Below are 18,338 nucleotides of genomic sequence, written 5' to 3'. Positions count from 1 at the left end.
AGCTAGTAGAAATTGAGAATAATTTTGTAAGAAATAAGTCCCGAAATTTCTATCAGACCTTTAAGAATAACCTGAAAGGTTATCAATCCCGGAGTATTTGCTTCAGAGATGCAAATGGTAATATTGGCCTTAACAATGCCGCCCTGAGCCAAATCATAAATTAGAAGTTTCAGAAATTCACGAAAATCTAGAAGTTGATTTACCTCCAACAGCGAAAGAAATTAAGGAAGCATTAAAAAATCTTAAAAATAACAAAGCTAGTGGGGAAGACTCCATAACAGCTGAAATTTTAAAATGGGCTGAACCAAAAATTATAGAAGATCTACAAATAATCTTTGAAGAAATTTGGGAAACAGAAAAGATCCTAGAGGATTGGAAAGTGGCTCTAATACACCCATTACACAAGAAGGGTAACAAGCAAGATGTCAACAACTACAGAGGTATATCTCTCTTGCCAGTTGCTTACAAGATATTTTCAACAATACTACTAAACAGAGTAAAATCTACACTGGACAGTCAATTGGGTGAATATCAAGGTGAATTTAGAGAGGGAAGATCTTACTCTGAACAGATTTTCAACCTGAAATCTATAATTCGACACAGATTAATAAACTCCAAAGACATAGTTGTAACATTTATTGACTTTAAAAAAGCTTTTGACTCTGTTGATAGGGAAACCCTAGATAAAGTAATCTGGGAATTTGGAGTTAAAACTAAATTGGCAAATCTAATTCGTTAAACACTTACAGACACTATCTCAAAAGTAAAATTTATGGGTGAAATATCTCGACCTTTCAAAATAAATACAGGTGTCAGGCAGGGCGATGGTCTATCTCCACTCCTTTTCAATTGTGTCATGGAGAAAATTGTAGGAATTTGGAATGAAAAACTGAAAGAATCCAAAATATTGCCACTCATGCTGGGGAAGAGGAACAAAGATGTTGCAATAAATTGCCTAGCATTTGCAGATGACTTTGCCATACTTTCAGAAAGGCTTACAGATGCAGCAACGCAAGTCAATCTCCTTGAAAAGACAGCCAACATGACAGGCTTGAGAATCTCTGCTGAGAAAACAAAATATTTGACGAATATAAAAAGAGCCCCAAAGTTTTTAGTAACGGGTATTGGTCAAATAGAAAAGGTAAAAAAAATTAAAATATTTGGGTGACACAATTCAAGAAAATGGTTTAGAAAAATCTGCTATAGAGGAGAGGATATAAAAGATGGAAAGAGCTTACGGTATAACTAAGAATACTTATAACAAAAAGTGCTTATCAAGAAAACTTTAAATAAAAGCACTACAACACAGTAGTGAAACCAGAATGCCTTTATGCCAGCGAATGTCTAGCACTGAACTACAAGCTCGATAAATTAGAAATATTAGAAAGAAGAATTATAAGGAAAATATTAGGTCCTCTAAGAATTGCAGAGTTTTGGAAATTAAGAAGTAACAATGAAATTTACCAGAACATAGAAAACATATCAGAAACAATAACAAAAAGGAGATTGCTATTTCTTGAATACATTTATAGAATGGATGACAATAGACTAACTAAACGAATCTTCAAGTACCTTTGGGAAAAAAAATCAACTACCACCTGGATTCAAGAAGTCAAGAAAGACCTGGAGAGGAACAACATACGAGAAGAAGAATTATTGGAAAGAAAGATTTTTAGGAAGAAAGTCTTACAAATGGAAGGATTCCAAGGAAGGAAGGAAAAGAAAACAGGCACAAAGTGGACTGAAGACAGGAAAAAGAAGCACGGTGCAACAATGAAAGAATACTGGAAGAAAAGGAAAGAACAAGGAAGAATTGAAATTGTAACGTGGTCCTTAGAAGGCCGGAACGCAAGAAGAAGAAGAAGAAATAAATATGTACCGGTAGGTACACCTCTACGCCGCACATTTAAATCTTGCGCCAATAAAACCTCCTCTACTGGAGGAACAGTGAACTTGGAACTAGACCTCCTTAAACTTTTACTCAGAAGATGTCACTACCTTAATTTTGTGATTGTGAAGTCTCCAGGACTGTGTGAATTTCAACGTGTTTTGGTTACCATTTATCAAGAAGTTTGGACTTTCTACAACAGATGTCCTACAAAAACTATGATCATGCACTCTGGTGCGAAGTGAAAGAACTTTATTTGAAGAAATTTTGTATTCATAAGTTTTTCTTTACTAAATTTTGTTCATTCATTGTGGGTTGGCAATATTTATCTTTTCTTTCCGCCAGTTTTGAATCCAGCCAATCGCTAATTTTTGTAATTAATTTCCGACCAATTCTGGATTTCTTCTTTGACTTTGAGTGTAAATTTTGTATGGTCCAATAAAATTGAGAGGGTGTGGCTTGATTATTCATGAAAGGTCTCAAACCTTCCCGAACGGTATATAAACTGTGGATCTTCAAGTCTCTTGGCCATTTCATCAACATCTAACTAAGTGTGTGTATGTGAAGCAGGAGGTGGGAGGTGCCTCTTTCATCAGGCAGCAGTTCTTCAGCAAGGTAATGGCCGTTTAACATCTTTATTTCTTGCTAGCTCCGCCGTTTAACCCGAGGCATAGGTCTGAAACTTTAATATGTAACCAACTTCTCTAAAATGTAAATTCTGCCGACTAATGTGAAAATTTCATAAAATCTGTAACTGTAATTCAGGGATAGAGAGTGATTTACCTTCTCGCTGTTTGATGTTTGATGTTTTTCTGTCGCGTGTCGTGTTCTGTTTATCGATTATCTTAAGGTAAGAGTTTTTTAGGGCGGGAATAACTGTGTTGAAGATGATGTTAGTTTTTTCTGTGATTTCATTTATGTTGTAATTTGGATTGGTATACTGATCTAGAGTGCTGTAAAATTCTTCTGTTATGTTGAGCAGGGGGCCTTTGGGGTTTATGTTTAGGATTTGCATGTCGTTCTCGATGTTTGTGGAACTGTGGTTATAGTCTACAACATGTTGTCCTATTGAGGAAAAATGTGTTTTACCGCGTTTATGTGTTCATTATATCGGGTTAGGAAGTTTCTACCGGTGTGCCCGACATAGCTTGTCTCACAGTTATTGCATTTGATACGGTATACCCCTGAGTAGTTGTATTTGTTGTTGCTGTTGATTGTCCTGACGTTGTGTATGATGTTGGTACTGTTGTGTGTAGTTCTAAATGCTATTCTTAGGTTATGTTTTTTAAAATGTTAGTTATGGGGTATATGTGTACATTATTGAATGTGAATAGTGCATAATCTTTCTTGGATTCGTCTGCTTTTGTTAGTTTGGTTTTGGGTTGGGATTTTATTTTGTGAATGATTTTGTTGATCATTTCTTTCTTGTATCCATTGTTTTTACCTATGTCGTGAATTAGTTGTAATTCTTTGTTGAAAACTTCTTTTGTTAACGGTATATTGAATGCTTTGTGTATCATGCTGTAGTAAGCTGCTCTTTTGTGTGTGTTGGGGTGAACGGAATCTATTTTAATTGTATTTGAGGTATACGTGGGTTTTCTGTATATTCTGTAAGAAAGGTGGTCTTCATGTCTAGTTATCATTATGTCCAAGTAGTTCAGATTGCGATTGTTTTCGGTTTCCATGGTAAATTTTATATGGGAGTCTATTGTGTTGAGTTTATCTAACATATCAGTTTCATTTGTGGATCTATTGTCGATGATGACGAAAATGTCATCAGTAAATCTACAACAAAAAAAGATATTGTCTATTTTATTAATTGATATGTGCTCTAAACGGTCAATGTAAATTTTGGTGAGTATTCCAGAAGCGGGAGATCCCATCGGTAAACCTTGTTGCTGATAAATAGTATCATGAAATTTAAAGCAGTTGTTACTAATGGCAAAATTAAGTTGTTTAATGAACTCTTCTATTTCTAAAGTGCTTAGAGTGCTGTGACTTTTTAGATTAGATTCAATGATTTCTATTGTTTGTTTTGTGGGAATGTTCGGGTACATGTTTATTATGTCAAATGATGCGAGATTATGATATGGTTCAATCTTTAATCCTTTCGTTCTATTACAAAAATCTATTGAATTCTGTACTGTTTTGTTAGCTGAGAATACGTAGTGCTTTTTGAGGAATCTTTGAACAAATTGCGAGAGTTTATAGGTTGGGCTTGCTCTGTAGTTAATAATAGGTCTCATTGGTATATGTTCTCTGTGTATTTAGGGATAAGCTTTAGCAGTTGGTATTTGAGGATTCATTACTATAAGTTTAGAGGTTTCTACTTCAGTTAAAAGAAAGTGTGTATTTTTTAATAAGGCTTTGAAGTTTTTTTTGTATGTTATTAGTCGGATCTTTACGTTTGATAAGGAAAGTGTTATCTTGGAAACATTCTTTAGTTTTCGATATGTATTGGTCTTTGTCCATAATGACTGTGCTATTGCCTTTGTCGGCTTTCGTTATAAGTAAATTATCCTGTTTTATTTTATCTTTGAGTTTGTTTATGTGTGTTTTATTGGCTGAGTTATTGTTTTGGAAGTTACTGTGAATTTTGTCGATATATTGTGGGAGCCTTTTTTTAATATCATATCTGACTTCATCTCGTAGCTCGTTTTGGATTTTCTGTATGGCGTTTTCTATTTCAGTGATAGTGGTTGTAATGTTCTGGAAGGTTGATGTGTTACCGCAATTGTGCTTGGGTCCCTTGCTCAAGATACTTTGTGTATTTTGGGATAAGCTTTAGCAGTTGGTATTTGAGGATTCGTTACTATAAGTTTAGAGGTTTCTACTTCAGTTAAAAGAAAGTGTGTATTTTTTAATAAGGCTTTGAAGTTTCTTTGTATGTTATTAGTCAGATCTTTACGTTTGAATACTGGATACTGACCACTCATAAGCGACTGCAGCTATCGATCTTCGTGTTTAAAATCTACTTACTTCTACTACAAAGGGGATTATTACGAGCACATGGAAGGAACCGCAATGGAGTCACCTCTGTCACAGTGGCTGCAAACACATTTATGGAACACTTTGAGTCTGCTGCATTAAGTACAGTGCCACTGAAACCTAAGTGCTTATATCGTTACGTAGACAACATATTTCCAGTCTGGCCACATGGAAGAGAGAGATATTTAGTGAATTTTTGAAGCACCTAAATGCTATTAACAGAAAGATCAAGTTCACAAGAGAAATATAAAATGAAGGTAAATTACTTTTCTTGATGGGCTAGTGTACAAGAGAAACAATGGCACACTAGGCCTAGAATGTACCAGAAACCTACACATTCTGAAAGGTACTTACATAAGTCCTCACACCACCACCCCTGTCAAAAAAGCAGCTCTTTGGAAATACAATGTAAGTCCCGTTTTTACCACAGACCAGAACCTCAAATCTCTGTTTCGACCAGTCAAAGAAAAACCACCTCCTGAAACACCTAGCATCTAAGAAATTCCATATGGTTGTGCTCACTCATATATTGGCATGACAAAAAGGCTCATTAAAAGAACATGTCAGATCAGCTAAGAATAACACACTTATCTTCCAGAGAAAATGTTATAAGCCAGTCTGTCATAGCAGAATACTTCAACATAGACCATCAAATCCTCTTTGACCAAGCAAGGGTCATTGTGCCTGTAAAATGCTACTATGCTCGACTTGTGAGGGAAGCCATAGAGATAGACCTGTACCCAAATAACTTTAAGTACTGTGTGACTTTAATTTGCCTTGTGTATGATTCTTTACAGCAGTGTAATTTATTGTGTGTCAATCATTTTGCAGTGATCATTGTTGGGTTCATTATAACCCTACAATGTCTACAGTATTGTTGCTCAGGCTAAAATTGAGAATTTGAAGAACAATTTCATTATTATGTGGAACGAAGGCTCAATTTAATTTTGTTGTGTAAGGGAATAGATGTCACATGATATTTATTTCGACTTAATTTTATTTATGTACGGACAATTGTAAGGTTAACTATAAAGTCCAGCCTTTCAGAGGCACAAACTTCTTGCCAAATTTATATTAGTGTGAAAAGATGAATGCAGCATTTTATTAATACAGTCTTATTTTGTCTCATTAGTATGACTTTTAAAAATACAAAGACAAAAGTTAAATTTAGAGGTGAATTATCAGAATCATTCACTATAAGAACTAGACTTCGACAAGGAGACGGACTTTCACCATTGTTATTTAATTGTGCACTGGAGAAGGTTATGCGTGAATGGAACAAGAAATGCCAACCAACTATCAAGATCGGTAGAAATATTAAACTCAACTGCCTTGCTTTTGCGGACGATGTAGCATTACTTGCAAATACAATAGGAGAGGCTAAATTTCAAATTGAACGACTAGAAATTATAGCCAAAAAAATGGGATTACAAATTTCATTTGAAAAAACAGAAATTATGCCAACTTTTAAAGTTGATTTACCAGTTATTCAACTGAACAGTACCGTAATAAAGAGATTAAAATTGTTCAGAAATTCAAATATCTTGGGGAAATAATAACATGGACCACAAATGAAAAAGAAGCAATAGAACACAGAACAACTAAATTTAAACAAGCATGAAGACTTACCTGACCAACCTATTAAAAGAAATCTCTTTCGATAAACGCTAAGCTGAAACACTATAATTCCATAGTTAAACCAGAGGCAATGTATGCTAGTGAAACTTTATTTAAATTAAATGTAAAATCTACAACAGACAAATTACAGAAAACTAATAGAATAATTCTTAGAACAATTATTAATAAAAAACACCAAGTTGATGCACAGTGGAGATTGTTGCCTAACAACATTGTCTATCGTGAATGTGAATCAATAATATCTACAATGCGTAAAAGAAGAATTTCCTTTTTCTGTCACATATCAAGACTACCAGATACCAGGATATTGAAACAACTATTTGATTACTTTTTGAAAAATAAAATCAATAATAATTGGTTCAAAGAAGTTCAGGATGATTTGGAAGAATTGGGTATAACTCGGCAACAAATCAAAGACAGAAAAGAGAAGAGGATTTTGAAGAACAAAAGCATGTCTCAAACTAAAAACAGTTGAACGGAAACAATATACTACATCGGACACACAAAGGGCTCCCAGGTCGGAGAGGATGAGAAAGTTCTGGGAGAAGAAAAAGAAGAAATCAACTCAAATGTATTGATTTAAGTGCTTCAATGTGGCCGTAAAATATGTAAATAAATAAATAATAGAATTCAACTAGGATATCTAAGAAGCAAGAAAAATCTGTAAGCACTCCTCCAAAAAGGAAAGCAAAGTCAAATACACTACTCGGCATGTAAGTGAATACTGAAGGTAGTGATTTATAGTTATTTTCTAACAGTTCAGTTCGATTCAGTGTCACCAACTGTATAGTTTAGGGACCCTACTTGCCAATATTACATCTTACAGTTACCGTTCACCTCACATGTTGGCACTATGTAGTAATATTTTTTCATGACTTGTGAGATTATGTGTACTGCCATTGCCGTGTTGTGAATGAGTAATAATACTTTATTAACGGAAATACCATTTTACATAACAGTAGAGAAGTATAGACAAAACACAGAAAAAAGAAAGTTCAATGCAGTATAAGTAGCAAAATATGTACAGATATATACACAGGATATATTAAAAGTAAGCACAGGAAAGTAATACAAAAGTAATACAAAACACAGTAAAAAGAAAATTCAATGGAGTATAAGTAGAAAAATATGTACAGATATATACACAGGTTATATTACAAGTAAGCACAGGAAAGTAACACAAAAGTAATACAAAACACAGTAAAAAGAAAGTTCAATGGAGTATAAGTAGAAAAATATGTACAGATATATACACAGGTTATATTACAAGTAAGCACAGGAAAGTAATAGTCAATTCTGGAGATTACGTATTGTTACATCTGGGAGTGTAAGTGAAGCATATTTTATGTTTCTGTAGGATTGTAAAACCATATAGATAATACCAGGGATGTAGAATTGTAACATGTTTGAACAATGCGCTAATAACGCAGTTATGAACACAGCATTTTATTAATGTCTTATTTAATCTAATTCTTATTAATAGAATTCAATTAGGATGTCTAAGAAGCAAGAAAAATCTGTAAGAACTCCTCCAAGAAGGAAAGCAAAGTTACCTCCTCTACAAAGATCAATTCAGAAAGCTATAAAATTATTACCTGGTATTGAAAAGGGAAGACAACAATCACTTTCTGATTCAGCTGTCCTTCCCAGATTAAGTTATTTACCATTTATTAAATAAATAATTTTGTTAAGTTTACCGTGTTTTAGTGGACCAAAGAAGTGTAAGAAAGTGCCGGGGTGAATGGGTACACAGTGAAAAGATGAGAGCATACATTAAGACACTAAATTTTGAAATTTTATTTCTTTCCTTTTTTAGTTTAAAATTTGATAGATCATCTGAATAAGCAACAACAATGATATTTAGATGAGCTCGTATACCACTGACTTAAAGTTGAAAAATCATGTACAATAGAGACGATTATCAATACAATAGTTGACAAGAAATGAGCATTGTAGCTCTAAAAGTACACTATTACATGAGCATATGTGCTCCACTCACTCACATCCTAGGAGACTGAGCTCCAAAATTTTCTGAAAGTCCAGCCTTTCAGAGGCACACACTTCTTGCCAAATTTACATTAGATAAATTTCAAGAACAGTATTTACTGTCATCTCTGCTGACAGTCTGTTACACACTTGTCTATAAATAATTACAATTTAAAAAGGAGTAATTAGTGCCTATTCTAAATGGCCTGAATGTACAAAAGAAAAGGGTTAAGACAATCGGCCATAAACAAAATGCTAGGAGGCGAAACACTTGCACACCGTTTGAAAGATACTTAAAATCCTACATGGGCTTACGGCCCGAAGTTGCAGAGGCTAAGCCTTATACTACTGAGGAGTGACTAGAAGCGAAATATTAAGTTCCCAAGTAGAGTGAATTTAGAGTTTTAGAAAATCAAAGTCACCCCCACACCAAGTTGAATGGGAATTAATAGATGGTGAACACTCCTTTATTCCCTAAGTTACGTATTTCCCAGCAGGGATTTGAACAAAGTCTTGAGACTTGCCTGAAGATTTACATTTCAAAGGTGATGTTAAACTTTAAAATTTTACATTAAGAAAGAAGTTTGAAACCTTCCCCTCAAGTTAACTGCCTGGAGCTATCACATGTTAAAAGATGTCTGCCATTACCTTGAGCTGTTGGGTCTTCCGAAGATGGCACAGCTGCCCCTGCTGCCAATTATATCATACACACACTCAAACCGGAGCAATGAAGATGCCAATATGACCCTAAAGCGCCCAGCTTTTATTATAGCAACTCCGACGGAAAAGTTCCAGAACTCTCTTGACCTAGGCAGAATGCCTGTTCACACTACCAATTTTAAATGGCCAGAGAAAAATACACAAAAATTTCTGATTGGTTAATCACTTTTTTTTGCTATTTGCTTTACATCGCACTGACACAGATAGGTCTTATGGCGACGATGGGATAAAAAAGGCCTAGGAGTTGGAAGGAAGCGGCCGTGGCCTTAATTATGGTACAGCCCCGGCATTTGCCTAGTGTGAAAATGGGAAACCACGGAAAACCATCTTCAAGGCTGCCGACAGTGGGGTTAATCACTTAAGAAAGAAGGAAGCCGTAGTAGTGGTGACAACCTCAGCACATAAAAAAAACTACTAACACTTAAGGTTTACAATCCTAGAAAATAGAAAATCCCCTTAAAAAATTGACAGTCCATCCTCCCGCCAGAGGGGGCACATAAGCCGACAGCAGAGACATCTAGATACATAGTTTATGATTCATGACAGAGATATTATTATTTTTGGATTAAAGCCACTCATATAGATTAATAATTAACAAAATGCTGAACTTTGAGCCAAGTTTCATTGGCTTTCATCAGGGCAAAGCATAATAATAATCTTGTTTTTATATTTTACTAACTACTTTTGACTTTGTTGAGGATGAGATTATAATAACTGGATAACATAATAATCTTTAGAGTATATTATTCTCGTTACCTTATTTGTGTTTGGCACTTATAATAATTTTAAAAAAGACAGAGCGATGTATATAATACAATCGCAGATACCACTGCATGTGTTTCTGGTTTGGGTGTTTTTCTACCAATGTATTTCTTTGTGTATTTAATTACTGTGAGACTATATTTTGCTTTGTGTATGATTCTTTGCAGCAGTGTAATTTATTGTGTGTCAATCATTTTGCAATGGTCCTTGTTGGGTTCATTATATCCCTACATTTTCTACAGTTTTGCTCAGGCTAAAATTGAGAATTTGAAGAATAATTTCAATATTTTGTGGAACAGAGACTTATTGTAATTTTGTTGTGTAAGGGAATAGGTGTCATATGAAATTTATTTCGACTTAATTTTATTTATGTACGAACAATTATAAGGTTAATTGTAAATTATATTTCTGTATGTTCAATTGCAAGGTTAACTGTATATTAAATGTAAAATATCAATATTGTGGAAAATGTTATAATTAAGTGAAATAACTCCAATATCAATTTCAGCAATTGTAATTACTCTGATAATTACTTGGATAAACTTTTACTAAACACAAGAACCCGGTTTATCTGGCCCTCATTAATCTGGATCTCCGGTTTATCCAGACAAAAAATAATAATTTATTTTTTACACGCAAGCTTACAGTATTTCTTTTACGGCGTCGACTCTTCTTGAGTGTCTTTTCCGCCAAGGAAAGTAAAGGACAGGAATTGGGAGTAATTCGGCCACAGTCTATCAAAGGTACCGTCCCGGCGTTCGCCTGGAATTGAGAATGAAAAACCGTTGAAAACCATTCCCAGAACGACCGAGGTGGGATTCAAACCCACACTCTTCGGAATGCAACGCACTATTAATTCACTGAGGGTGAATTTGAAAATGAAACTGGCGCTCCATCAGAAGAAACAATGAGTCATGCATATGCAACAATGCAGCTGTACAAACTGATGGCCTATTTAGAATCCTTGACTAAAACCGCACCAGCAGAACTGTTGTTAGAAAATGTCTTCATGATCGTACTGCGCGCAAACACTATACAAATGTAAAATGAAAAAAACTCACACATTTAAAATTTTTTTTTTTGCTAGTGGCTTTTTGTCGCACCAACACAGATAGGTCTTATAGCGACGATAGGATAGGCCTAGGAGTTGGAAGGAAGTGGCCGTGGCCTTAATTAAGGTACAGCTCTGGCATTTGCCTGGTGTGAAGATAGGAAACCACGGAAAACCATCTTCAGGGCTGCCGATAGTGGAATTCGAACCAACTGTCTCCCAGATGCACGCTCATAGCTGTGCGCCCCATGGACAAACTGATGGCCTATTTAGAATCCTTGACTGAAACCATACCAGCAGAACTGTTGTTAGTAAAACGTCTTCGTGATCGTGATGCACCTGGGAGAAACTAATGCAGGACAGAGTGAAGAAAAGAGACTAAATCTGGATTGAATTTCATACAGCGGACCCTTATATTCACTGTGCACTTTCTTCAACAAGAAAAGTTTCAGTTGTGTTAAAGTACTTTATCTTCTTTCTAAAAGAAAAAAGAAGACGAATTATTTAAAGTTATGTCAGTGCATTATTTTAGTGCATAAAACAGAGTCGTAAATGTATGAAAAGTGTTCTGATATTTTTTGTACACTTGAAGAAAGGTATTACTGTACAACTTATGTTAACAGATTATATACCATGTACCGTATTTGTTTTTAGTTTTTTCCAGATTATCCAGATGTTTTATAATCAGGATCAGTTCCGGTCCCACTTAATCTGGATAAACGACGTTCTGTGTACTTGGATTTCATTTTGAATTTCAATTTCATTGAACTGTCCTTAAAGAAGGAAAGCATTTTATATTCCCCTTACATTAAAAATATTAAAATTTTGAGTTATGGTAAATGTAATAATTTTATTTATTAGAATGATTTAGGGAAAGTTTATTATATCACACCAATTTGCCAATATTCATTTTGACTGTAATTGAATTTATTTTGGGTTAATTAATGACATTTTTCATTATCAGAGCTAATTACGATGGACACATATGTAAACAAACAGGGTGCAGTGATAATGGAATTTACCATGTATCATCATTTAACCTTGTGAATCCATTCATATGTTCCTCTGATTTATTAAATGGTTTACCAATTTGCAGACTGAACAGCCCTGGGATGTTTCAATGTTTCCTGACTTCAATTAGTGTTGGGGATACTATACAGAGTGTAATAAGGTACAGCCAAATTTTCAGGACACATTCCTCAAACATAGAAGAAGAAAATATGTTATAAGGGCATGGGTCTAGAAATGCTTTATTTATACATTAGAACACATTCTCTACAACTCTACATAGCACATTAATCGTGGGAAAAACACGGGAATAGAACAAACCAGCATACCACATGAAATTTGTTTGTTCATGAAATGTACAAAACATCCTACGTTAACACTGATACATGCATCAACCTGCCATCGCACTGAATCAGTGCCCTGTGGTACCCTACTACTAACAACCAAGATAAATCATTCCAATCCTAATACCCAGTAGAGTTCAAAAGAGGTCAAGCACAGCAAGTTTACAGGGAATTTATCTGTTCAGGCCAAATACAGCTCTTTTTCGACTGTTGTATTTCTATGACCAAAATGCATTTTTGACCAATATACAAGTAAAGCCGCTTTCAATAATTAGTTCTTACATGCAAATTTCACTATCAAAACATCTAGCCAAAAGATAAAGCTATACTACAAAACTCGTAGGTAGCTCAAAATAAACTTCTCATCCCAAGCCACTGAAGATCCCACCAAACTTCGTCATAAAAATACAAAAAATGTACTTCCTCTCTTTAAAGAAGTCCTCTCTCAGGAAGTCCAAGATAAGAGCTCAAATGTTCTAGGGTACAGTATTCCTGACTCGAGAATGAAATATAATTTATGTATCTTTAGGCCAAGGCTGTACATGAATACATCTCTTTTGACCTGCTTAGTGCTAATGGTCCCATGGAAGTTAAAGCAAAGTCTTGTGCAGCAGTAGTGAATTGCAAGCAGCTCAGGCTGTACCTAGATTCCCCCAACGTTTCTTGCCAGTTCACAGTAGGAAGATATACCTGTGAGAAAGGCCATTCATTTTGTTACTCAAAGAGGATGTAGCTTCCTTATCAGTATGATTACATTTTTTCTTAGTGTCACAAACATCACCAAAATCACTCTAGAGTTGAAACTTGTAATTCAAAACAGATTTTTTTGGTTTGACACTACTATCTCTTAACACTAAGTAGCTAGTCACTGCATGAATGTTCATTGTTGTGATGGTAGGGAGAAAAGGTGGGACACTGGCTTCAAGCAAGTGTCAAAACCTGCTCAGACTGCTCTCATGCATTTTTGCTATTGTACACCTCGATTTTAAGCACAGATTTCACACCCATTCACTTTCCTTTAGTACAGGATTCTTTCCTTAGTTGATAATTCTCCTCTTCACTGAAGAAATATAAACATTTCTAGAGCATAATGGTCCTCCTTTCTTCTGTGTGTCTTTCTTGGCTGGTAATAAAATCCATGCAAATATACAGTACATATATCTGAAAATTATTGAAGATTCTCACCTGTTCCATTTCCTGCATCTGCTGTCGAAGCACAGTAATTTCAGCCATCAGCCTTTTTTCTTGTTCTTGGGCAGCCCGTAATTCTGCATTGTCATCACAGGGTAAAGTACCAGACTCTCCAGAAGGAACTACTCGATATAAACTGCAGATTGTAAACCATAAACAATTACAATGAAAATATTGAAGGGAAACAGAATGTTACAGTTAAATGGTTGTGACAAAATAACAATTGAATAAATATGTTTTGTTGGAAAAGATCCCAATGGTCTCTGGTTGGCCATTTTTGTTCTGTACTTAAAATCTCTTTGATACGTGCCATATGTACTGAACACTGTAACATGTGTTATATAATATTTTGTAATAGGGAAGTGTACTTACCATATAATTGATATCGTACGCGTGCCAACTTTTGCTTATCCTTTCGGTGACAACTAAATGAAACTATGTTTACAATGAAAGCTAGAATTCAAATATAACCATAAATGACCATGTGTAATTTGACTGGATTTGGGAGAATGGACTGGTTAATAATCTCACACTCTGATTGACCCTAACCCCCCCCCCCGATTGCAGAACATGTGTTTTGCAACTTGTGCTACCCGACTTCCTGCCAGATGCAGGCTTGGTTTGGGCATCACTACTCAGATCGTTCGGTTGAGAGTTGGACGTATCCAGGCTGGACTGCTTCAGTGAGTAGTTCTCAAGCCAATCCGTAGGTACGTTCAATTTTTGATATACTCTTTTCTTGTTGCAATTTACAAATTTCATTATATAGGTCCATACTGATATACAGCTTAATGAAGAACTAATATTAGGTTTAATGGACCACCTTATCAATACACTTAACTTTACAAGTGAGAATGCACTTCATCTTAAAATAGTTTATACATAATTTGGTACATGTTTAATCTTTTGTTTAAGACTTCTTCAGCCATAGCACCCCAAAAATTATTTTATCTAATTAAATTACAGTAAGTTGGGGGCCATTTAACTCTTTTATTCCTGCATAGAAGTTACCAGGTCTCGGGAATCAGACATACTTTGCAGTTCCTGGTTCCTGAGCTTTCTGCTGCCACCAGTTGTTCTTTCTCTCTCTTATTCGTCCCTGACATTCATTCTTGAATTCAAGAAAGTGCGTGTTTTTGCATCTGAAGACGGATCTTGAAGAAGGGATAGATGCGCTTCTCGTTTAGCACGGATATCACACAAAATGTCTTTGTTGTTGTTGTCAGCAATCCAATCTTGTCTAACCTTTTTCTTAAAACCAACAGTTTTCTCAGCTGATTCTGTGATTACTTTTTGCAATGTAGTCCATTCCTGCTCTACATTTTTTTTTTTTTTTTGACTAGAGCATTTGCCAGCATGTCAGAGATCACGCTGTGGAAATTCATGGCAGCGGGACTATCCCGAAATTTAGATGTATCAAACTTCTGCCTAGACGGAGTTTGAAAATGCCAGAGTGGTTTACGCTAAAGACTGATCTTAAGTCGGGAGAATAGTTGTTTGTGACCCGTCCAGCAATCATCAACATTTCTACCTGTCCTGGTGATAAGGACATCCTTCTTATCATATTGTCGAGTGATGATGTAATCATGGGTGTGCCAATGCTTAGAGGGACGGTGCATGCATGTGGTCTTGAAGCGATTAGGTAGGCGAAAGTGCACATTAGTTATGAAAAGTTCATGTTCAGTACATAGACCAGGAAGCAGCAATCCAATGGCATTGCAAGTAACGAGTCCTTGTTTGCCAATCACATTTTCCAACAGAAGATTATTCTTCCCAACTCTATCAATGAAGTCTCCTAGTAGGAAGAGCTAATATTTAGTTGTTACATTGGAGATCATTGTGGAAAGCATGTTATAGAACTGGTTCTTATCATCTTCAACAGCATCCAATGTAGAAGCATAAGCAGAGATGAGAGTCATGAGGATAGTCTTGTTTCAGTCAAAGCAGTTACATCATATTCAATCTAGAAATGTCCAATAACGGACCATTGTATTGGTATGACAACAGGTCTGTCGCTCTCTTTCCTATCAAGCAGTGTCTGGACGTTCCATGTTGCAACTATAAATTCTTTTCCTTGATTGTATGACCGTATATGGTGTGACCCACTGGGTGTGGTCGCCTACCGGATAAAAGTGTGACTTCTGATGTTTTGTCCACCTTTTCTAGGGCCTTCCCTATTTGGGGTGGGCAGCGGTGATCCTAAATAGGCTTGCCCAAACACAGGTGCAGGACTGAATTCCCAAGTAGTCACAATTCTTAAAAAGAAGACCATCAAACACCTGCTACCAACGTGCAGGCTTCCAGTTTCACCCGAGAACCTGCCTCCGTCGTACTTATCCCATCGCCGCTGGACTTGGAGTGAAAAGTGACAACTGAAGAAAGTACCACTGGTGTGGCTTTGTTTAAGGTGCATCGCAGCTTGCCAGGAAATGATCCACACAGTATGATTTCGGAATCAATCATCAAGGCACATATGCAATATGAAATTTATAACCCTTGACATATGCACGAGACGTGGTGTCAAACACCAAAACTGCAATGGACTGTTGCTAATTCGAGAAAAAACTAGCAGCATCTTCATAGCTAGTCCGTCTGGCATTTTCTCTTCCACTTCACTCGCCGTACCGAAGCCTGTCTTCTCTGCCAAGTAAACTGTTGAGTAATGATATTTCAGTAGCATTTCCTCTACTGAGGGTACCATCAGTTCTCCTAAAGAGCCTCATCTGGCCGAAGCCATTGGCCTCTTTAGATTATACTCTTATTTATTGCCAAGTCCAGGGCTGCCTCTTCCGCCATTTCCACCATACTGAAGTCCACCTTTTCCACCATAGATGTCATTGAGGTCTCCACTCGTAACCCTAAGCTGAGACCCTTACCAGATGTTGCATACTGGGTCAGTATGCTCTGGGACTCACAAAGGCAGGGGCACCACTCCCTGAGTAGGGCTGCCTCCAAAGAGGGTCCCTATTTGCTACCGTGTACTACTCCTACCATAACACAAGTTGGTGCTACTACTGCTGAAGTGTTTAATATACATGTATACGAAGGTAATCCCAAAAATAAGGTCTCCTACTTTTTTTTTACAAATACAGAGACCTATTTATTTCTACAATGGTTTACAACATTTTACAGCTTGAGCCTTTAGCTATTTTTGTACATAATCACTAGGGCCCGGATTTATATGCACTAAAAACGTGAAAAAATGCATGCAAATATGCACTAAAAAGTTAGAACATACTAGCATATGTACCCGTCCTTCGCATGGGATTTGGTAATCGATTCACGATTCCTTCATGAATTCAGGCGAAGTTACATGCCTGTATTCAAACGTTATGCGTTCTACAAAAGTACGTGGCAGAAACGTGAAATATGATAAAGTTGAACAGAGGGGGGACAGAATGAAGACGATAATGAGTTTATTGAACAGTACACTTCCTGGTCCGAAGTTGTGCGAAATTCTCCCCATCCCTTTGTTACACATTCTTGTTGATCTGAAACTGGCAGTGGTGCATTTTATTGATTGATTACTTTTAGGTACTTTATTACCTGTTAATTACGTGTAAAGAGAATTTTTGCAGGTTTCGTTATTGTGACATGATGGATTAATAACTATTTTGTAGTTAAGAAGTTACTGTTATGTGTTTAATTTCAAGTCTTATAGATTACTTTCTTTCTCATTAAACTATTCTCGGTAAGTTTGGACATTTTATTCATCACTACTTTTTTCCATGCCTACACAGCTGAACTGGTACTTAAATGGCATCCAGAGTGCCACAATACACCTCAGCGACCGCGGAAGCTATGAATTGGACACTAATATTGGTTGTTTTCGATTATTCTTGTATGTCATTCCCTTCCCTAGATTTGCTAGAAGGAGTTTTACTTCTCTGGTATATTTTTGAGATAGTAATTCGTATTTGTACAAAGTTTGGCTGAGAGCTATTCTGGAAGGTACTTTACACATGTACCGTACATTACAATTTTGGTAATTTTCTCTTTAGCACCTTTTACTTGTAGGATTTGTATTACCTGTTTCAAGTATTTTTTTTTATTTTTAAGTTTTCTTAATTGTGACATTAATAATTGATTGTTTATGAACTCTTTCTAAATTTGTAAATTTAGAAATATGTTAAGTGTATAATTTTATGTTTTAACTTGAAAATATTTTGTTTTGCCTTGAAGTATTTCCTTAAACCCCGATTGTCTGGGCGGTAGTTGATCCTTTCACACAACAGTAAGTTATAACGTAATGTATTTACGCGTCGCATTATAGATTTGATGTACATGATTCCAACTGTCACTGTCACTGTCACAAAAATTATTCTCAATTTCAGATGGCCACAATAGTTGCAGATAATCATTTACAAATCTTGTTATTGTGCTATGGTTGGTTTTCTCTAGTACTTGACAAGCAAGAAGATGCGTCTGACCGGGCGCATCTGGATGTAATTCACGAACCACAAAATTTGCTATGTAACGGCCACATGAATCCATCGTCTCATTCACCGATATCCAGACACAGTTCCTTCCGATATCAGAAGGGATCAATTCCAGGGTAGATTCATATAGCGAAGGTAGGTAATTTTTCCTAAGAGTTGATTCATCTGGTATTTTCTGATTTACACAATATTTCTCGAGAAATGATCACAAAACTGAATTGTTTAATTTTTTTACATGCAATGTTGCTGCATATGAAAGCCCTACAAAGATCATTTGAAAATGTATTAAGAATTCAAGACTTTACCTGCATAAGAAGTAGTTG

The 18,338-nt window shown here is 35.9% G+C and overlaps 1 protein-coding gene across 1 annotated transcript in view; it reads right to left on the bottom strand.

Moving 5' to 3' along the window:
• Window positions 1–18,338, bottom strand: part of LOC136874430 (X-linked retinitis pigmentosa GTPase regulator-interacting protein 1) — a 1,071,624-nt gene that overhangs the window by 921,420 nt on the left and 131,866 nt on the right. The window contains exon 7 of the mRNA XM_067148064.2: window positions 13,571–13,712. Within this exon, the coding sequence (XP_067004165.2) occupies window positions 13,571–13,712 (142 nt within the window). The remainder of the gene's footprint in view (window positions 1–13,570; window positions 13,713–18,338) is intronic.

The sequence above is a fragment of the Anabrus simplex genome, chromosome 5 (genome assembly GCF_040414725.1).
Source record: "Anabrus simplex isolate iqAnaSimp1 chromosome 5, ASM4041472v1, whole genome shotgun sequence".
NCBI lineage: Eukaryota > Metazoa > Arthropoda > Insecta > Orthoptera > Tettigoniidae > Anabrus > Anabrus simplex.
Note: the sequence above shows the minus strand (reverse complement) of the source record. Positions and strands in the feature narration are given on the sequence as shown.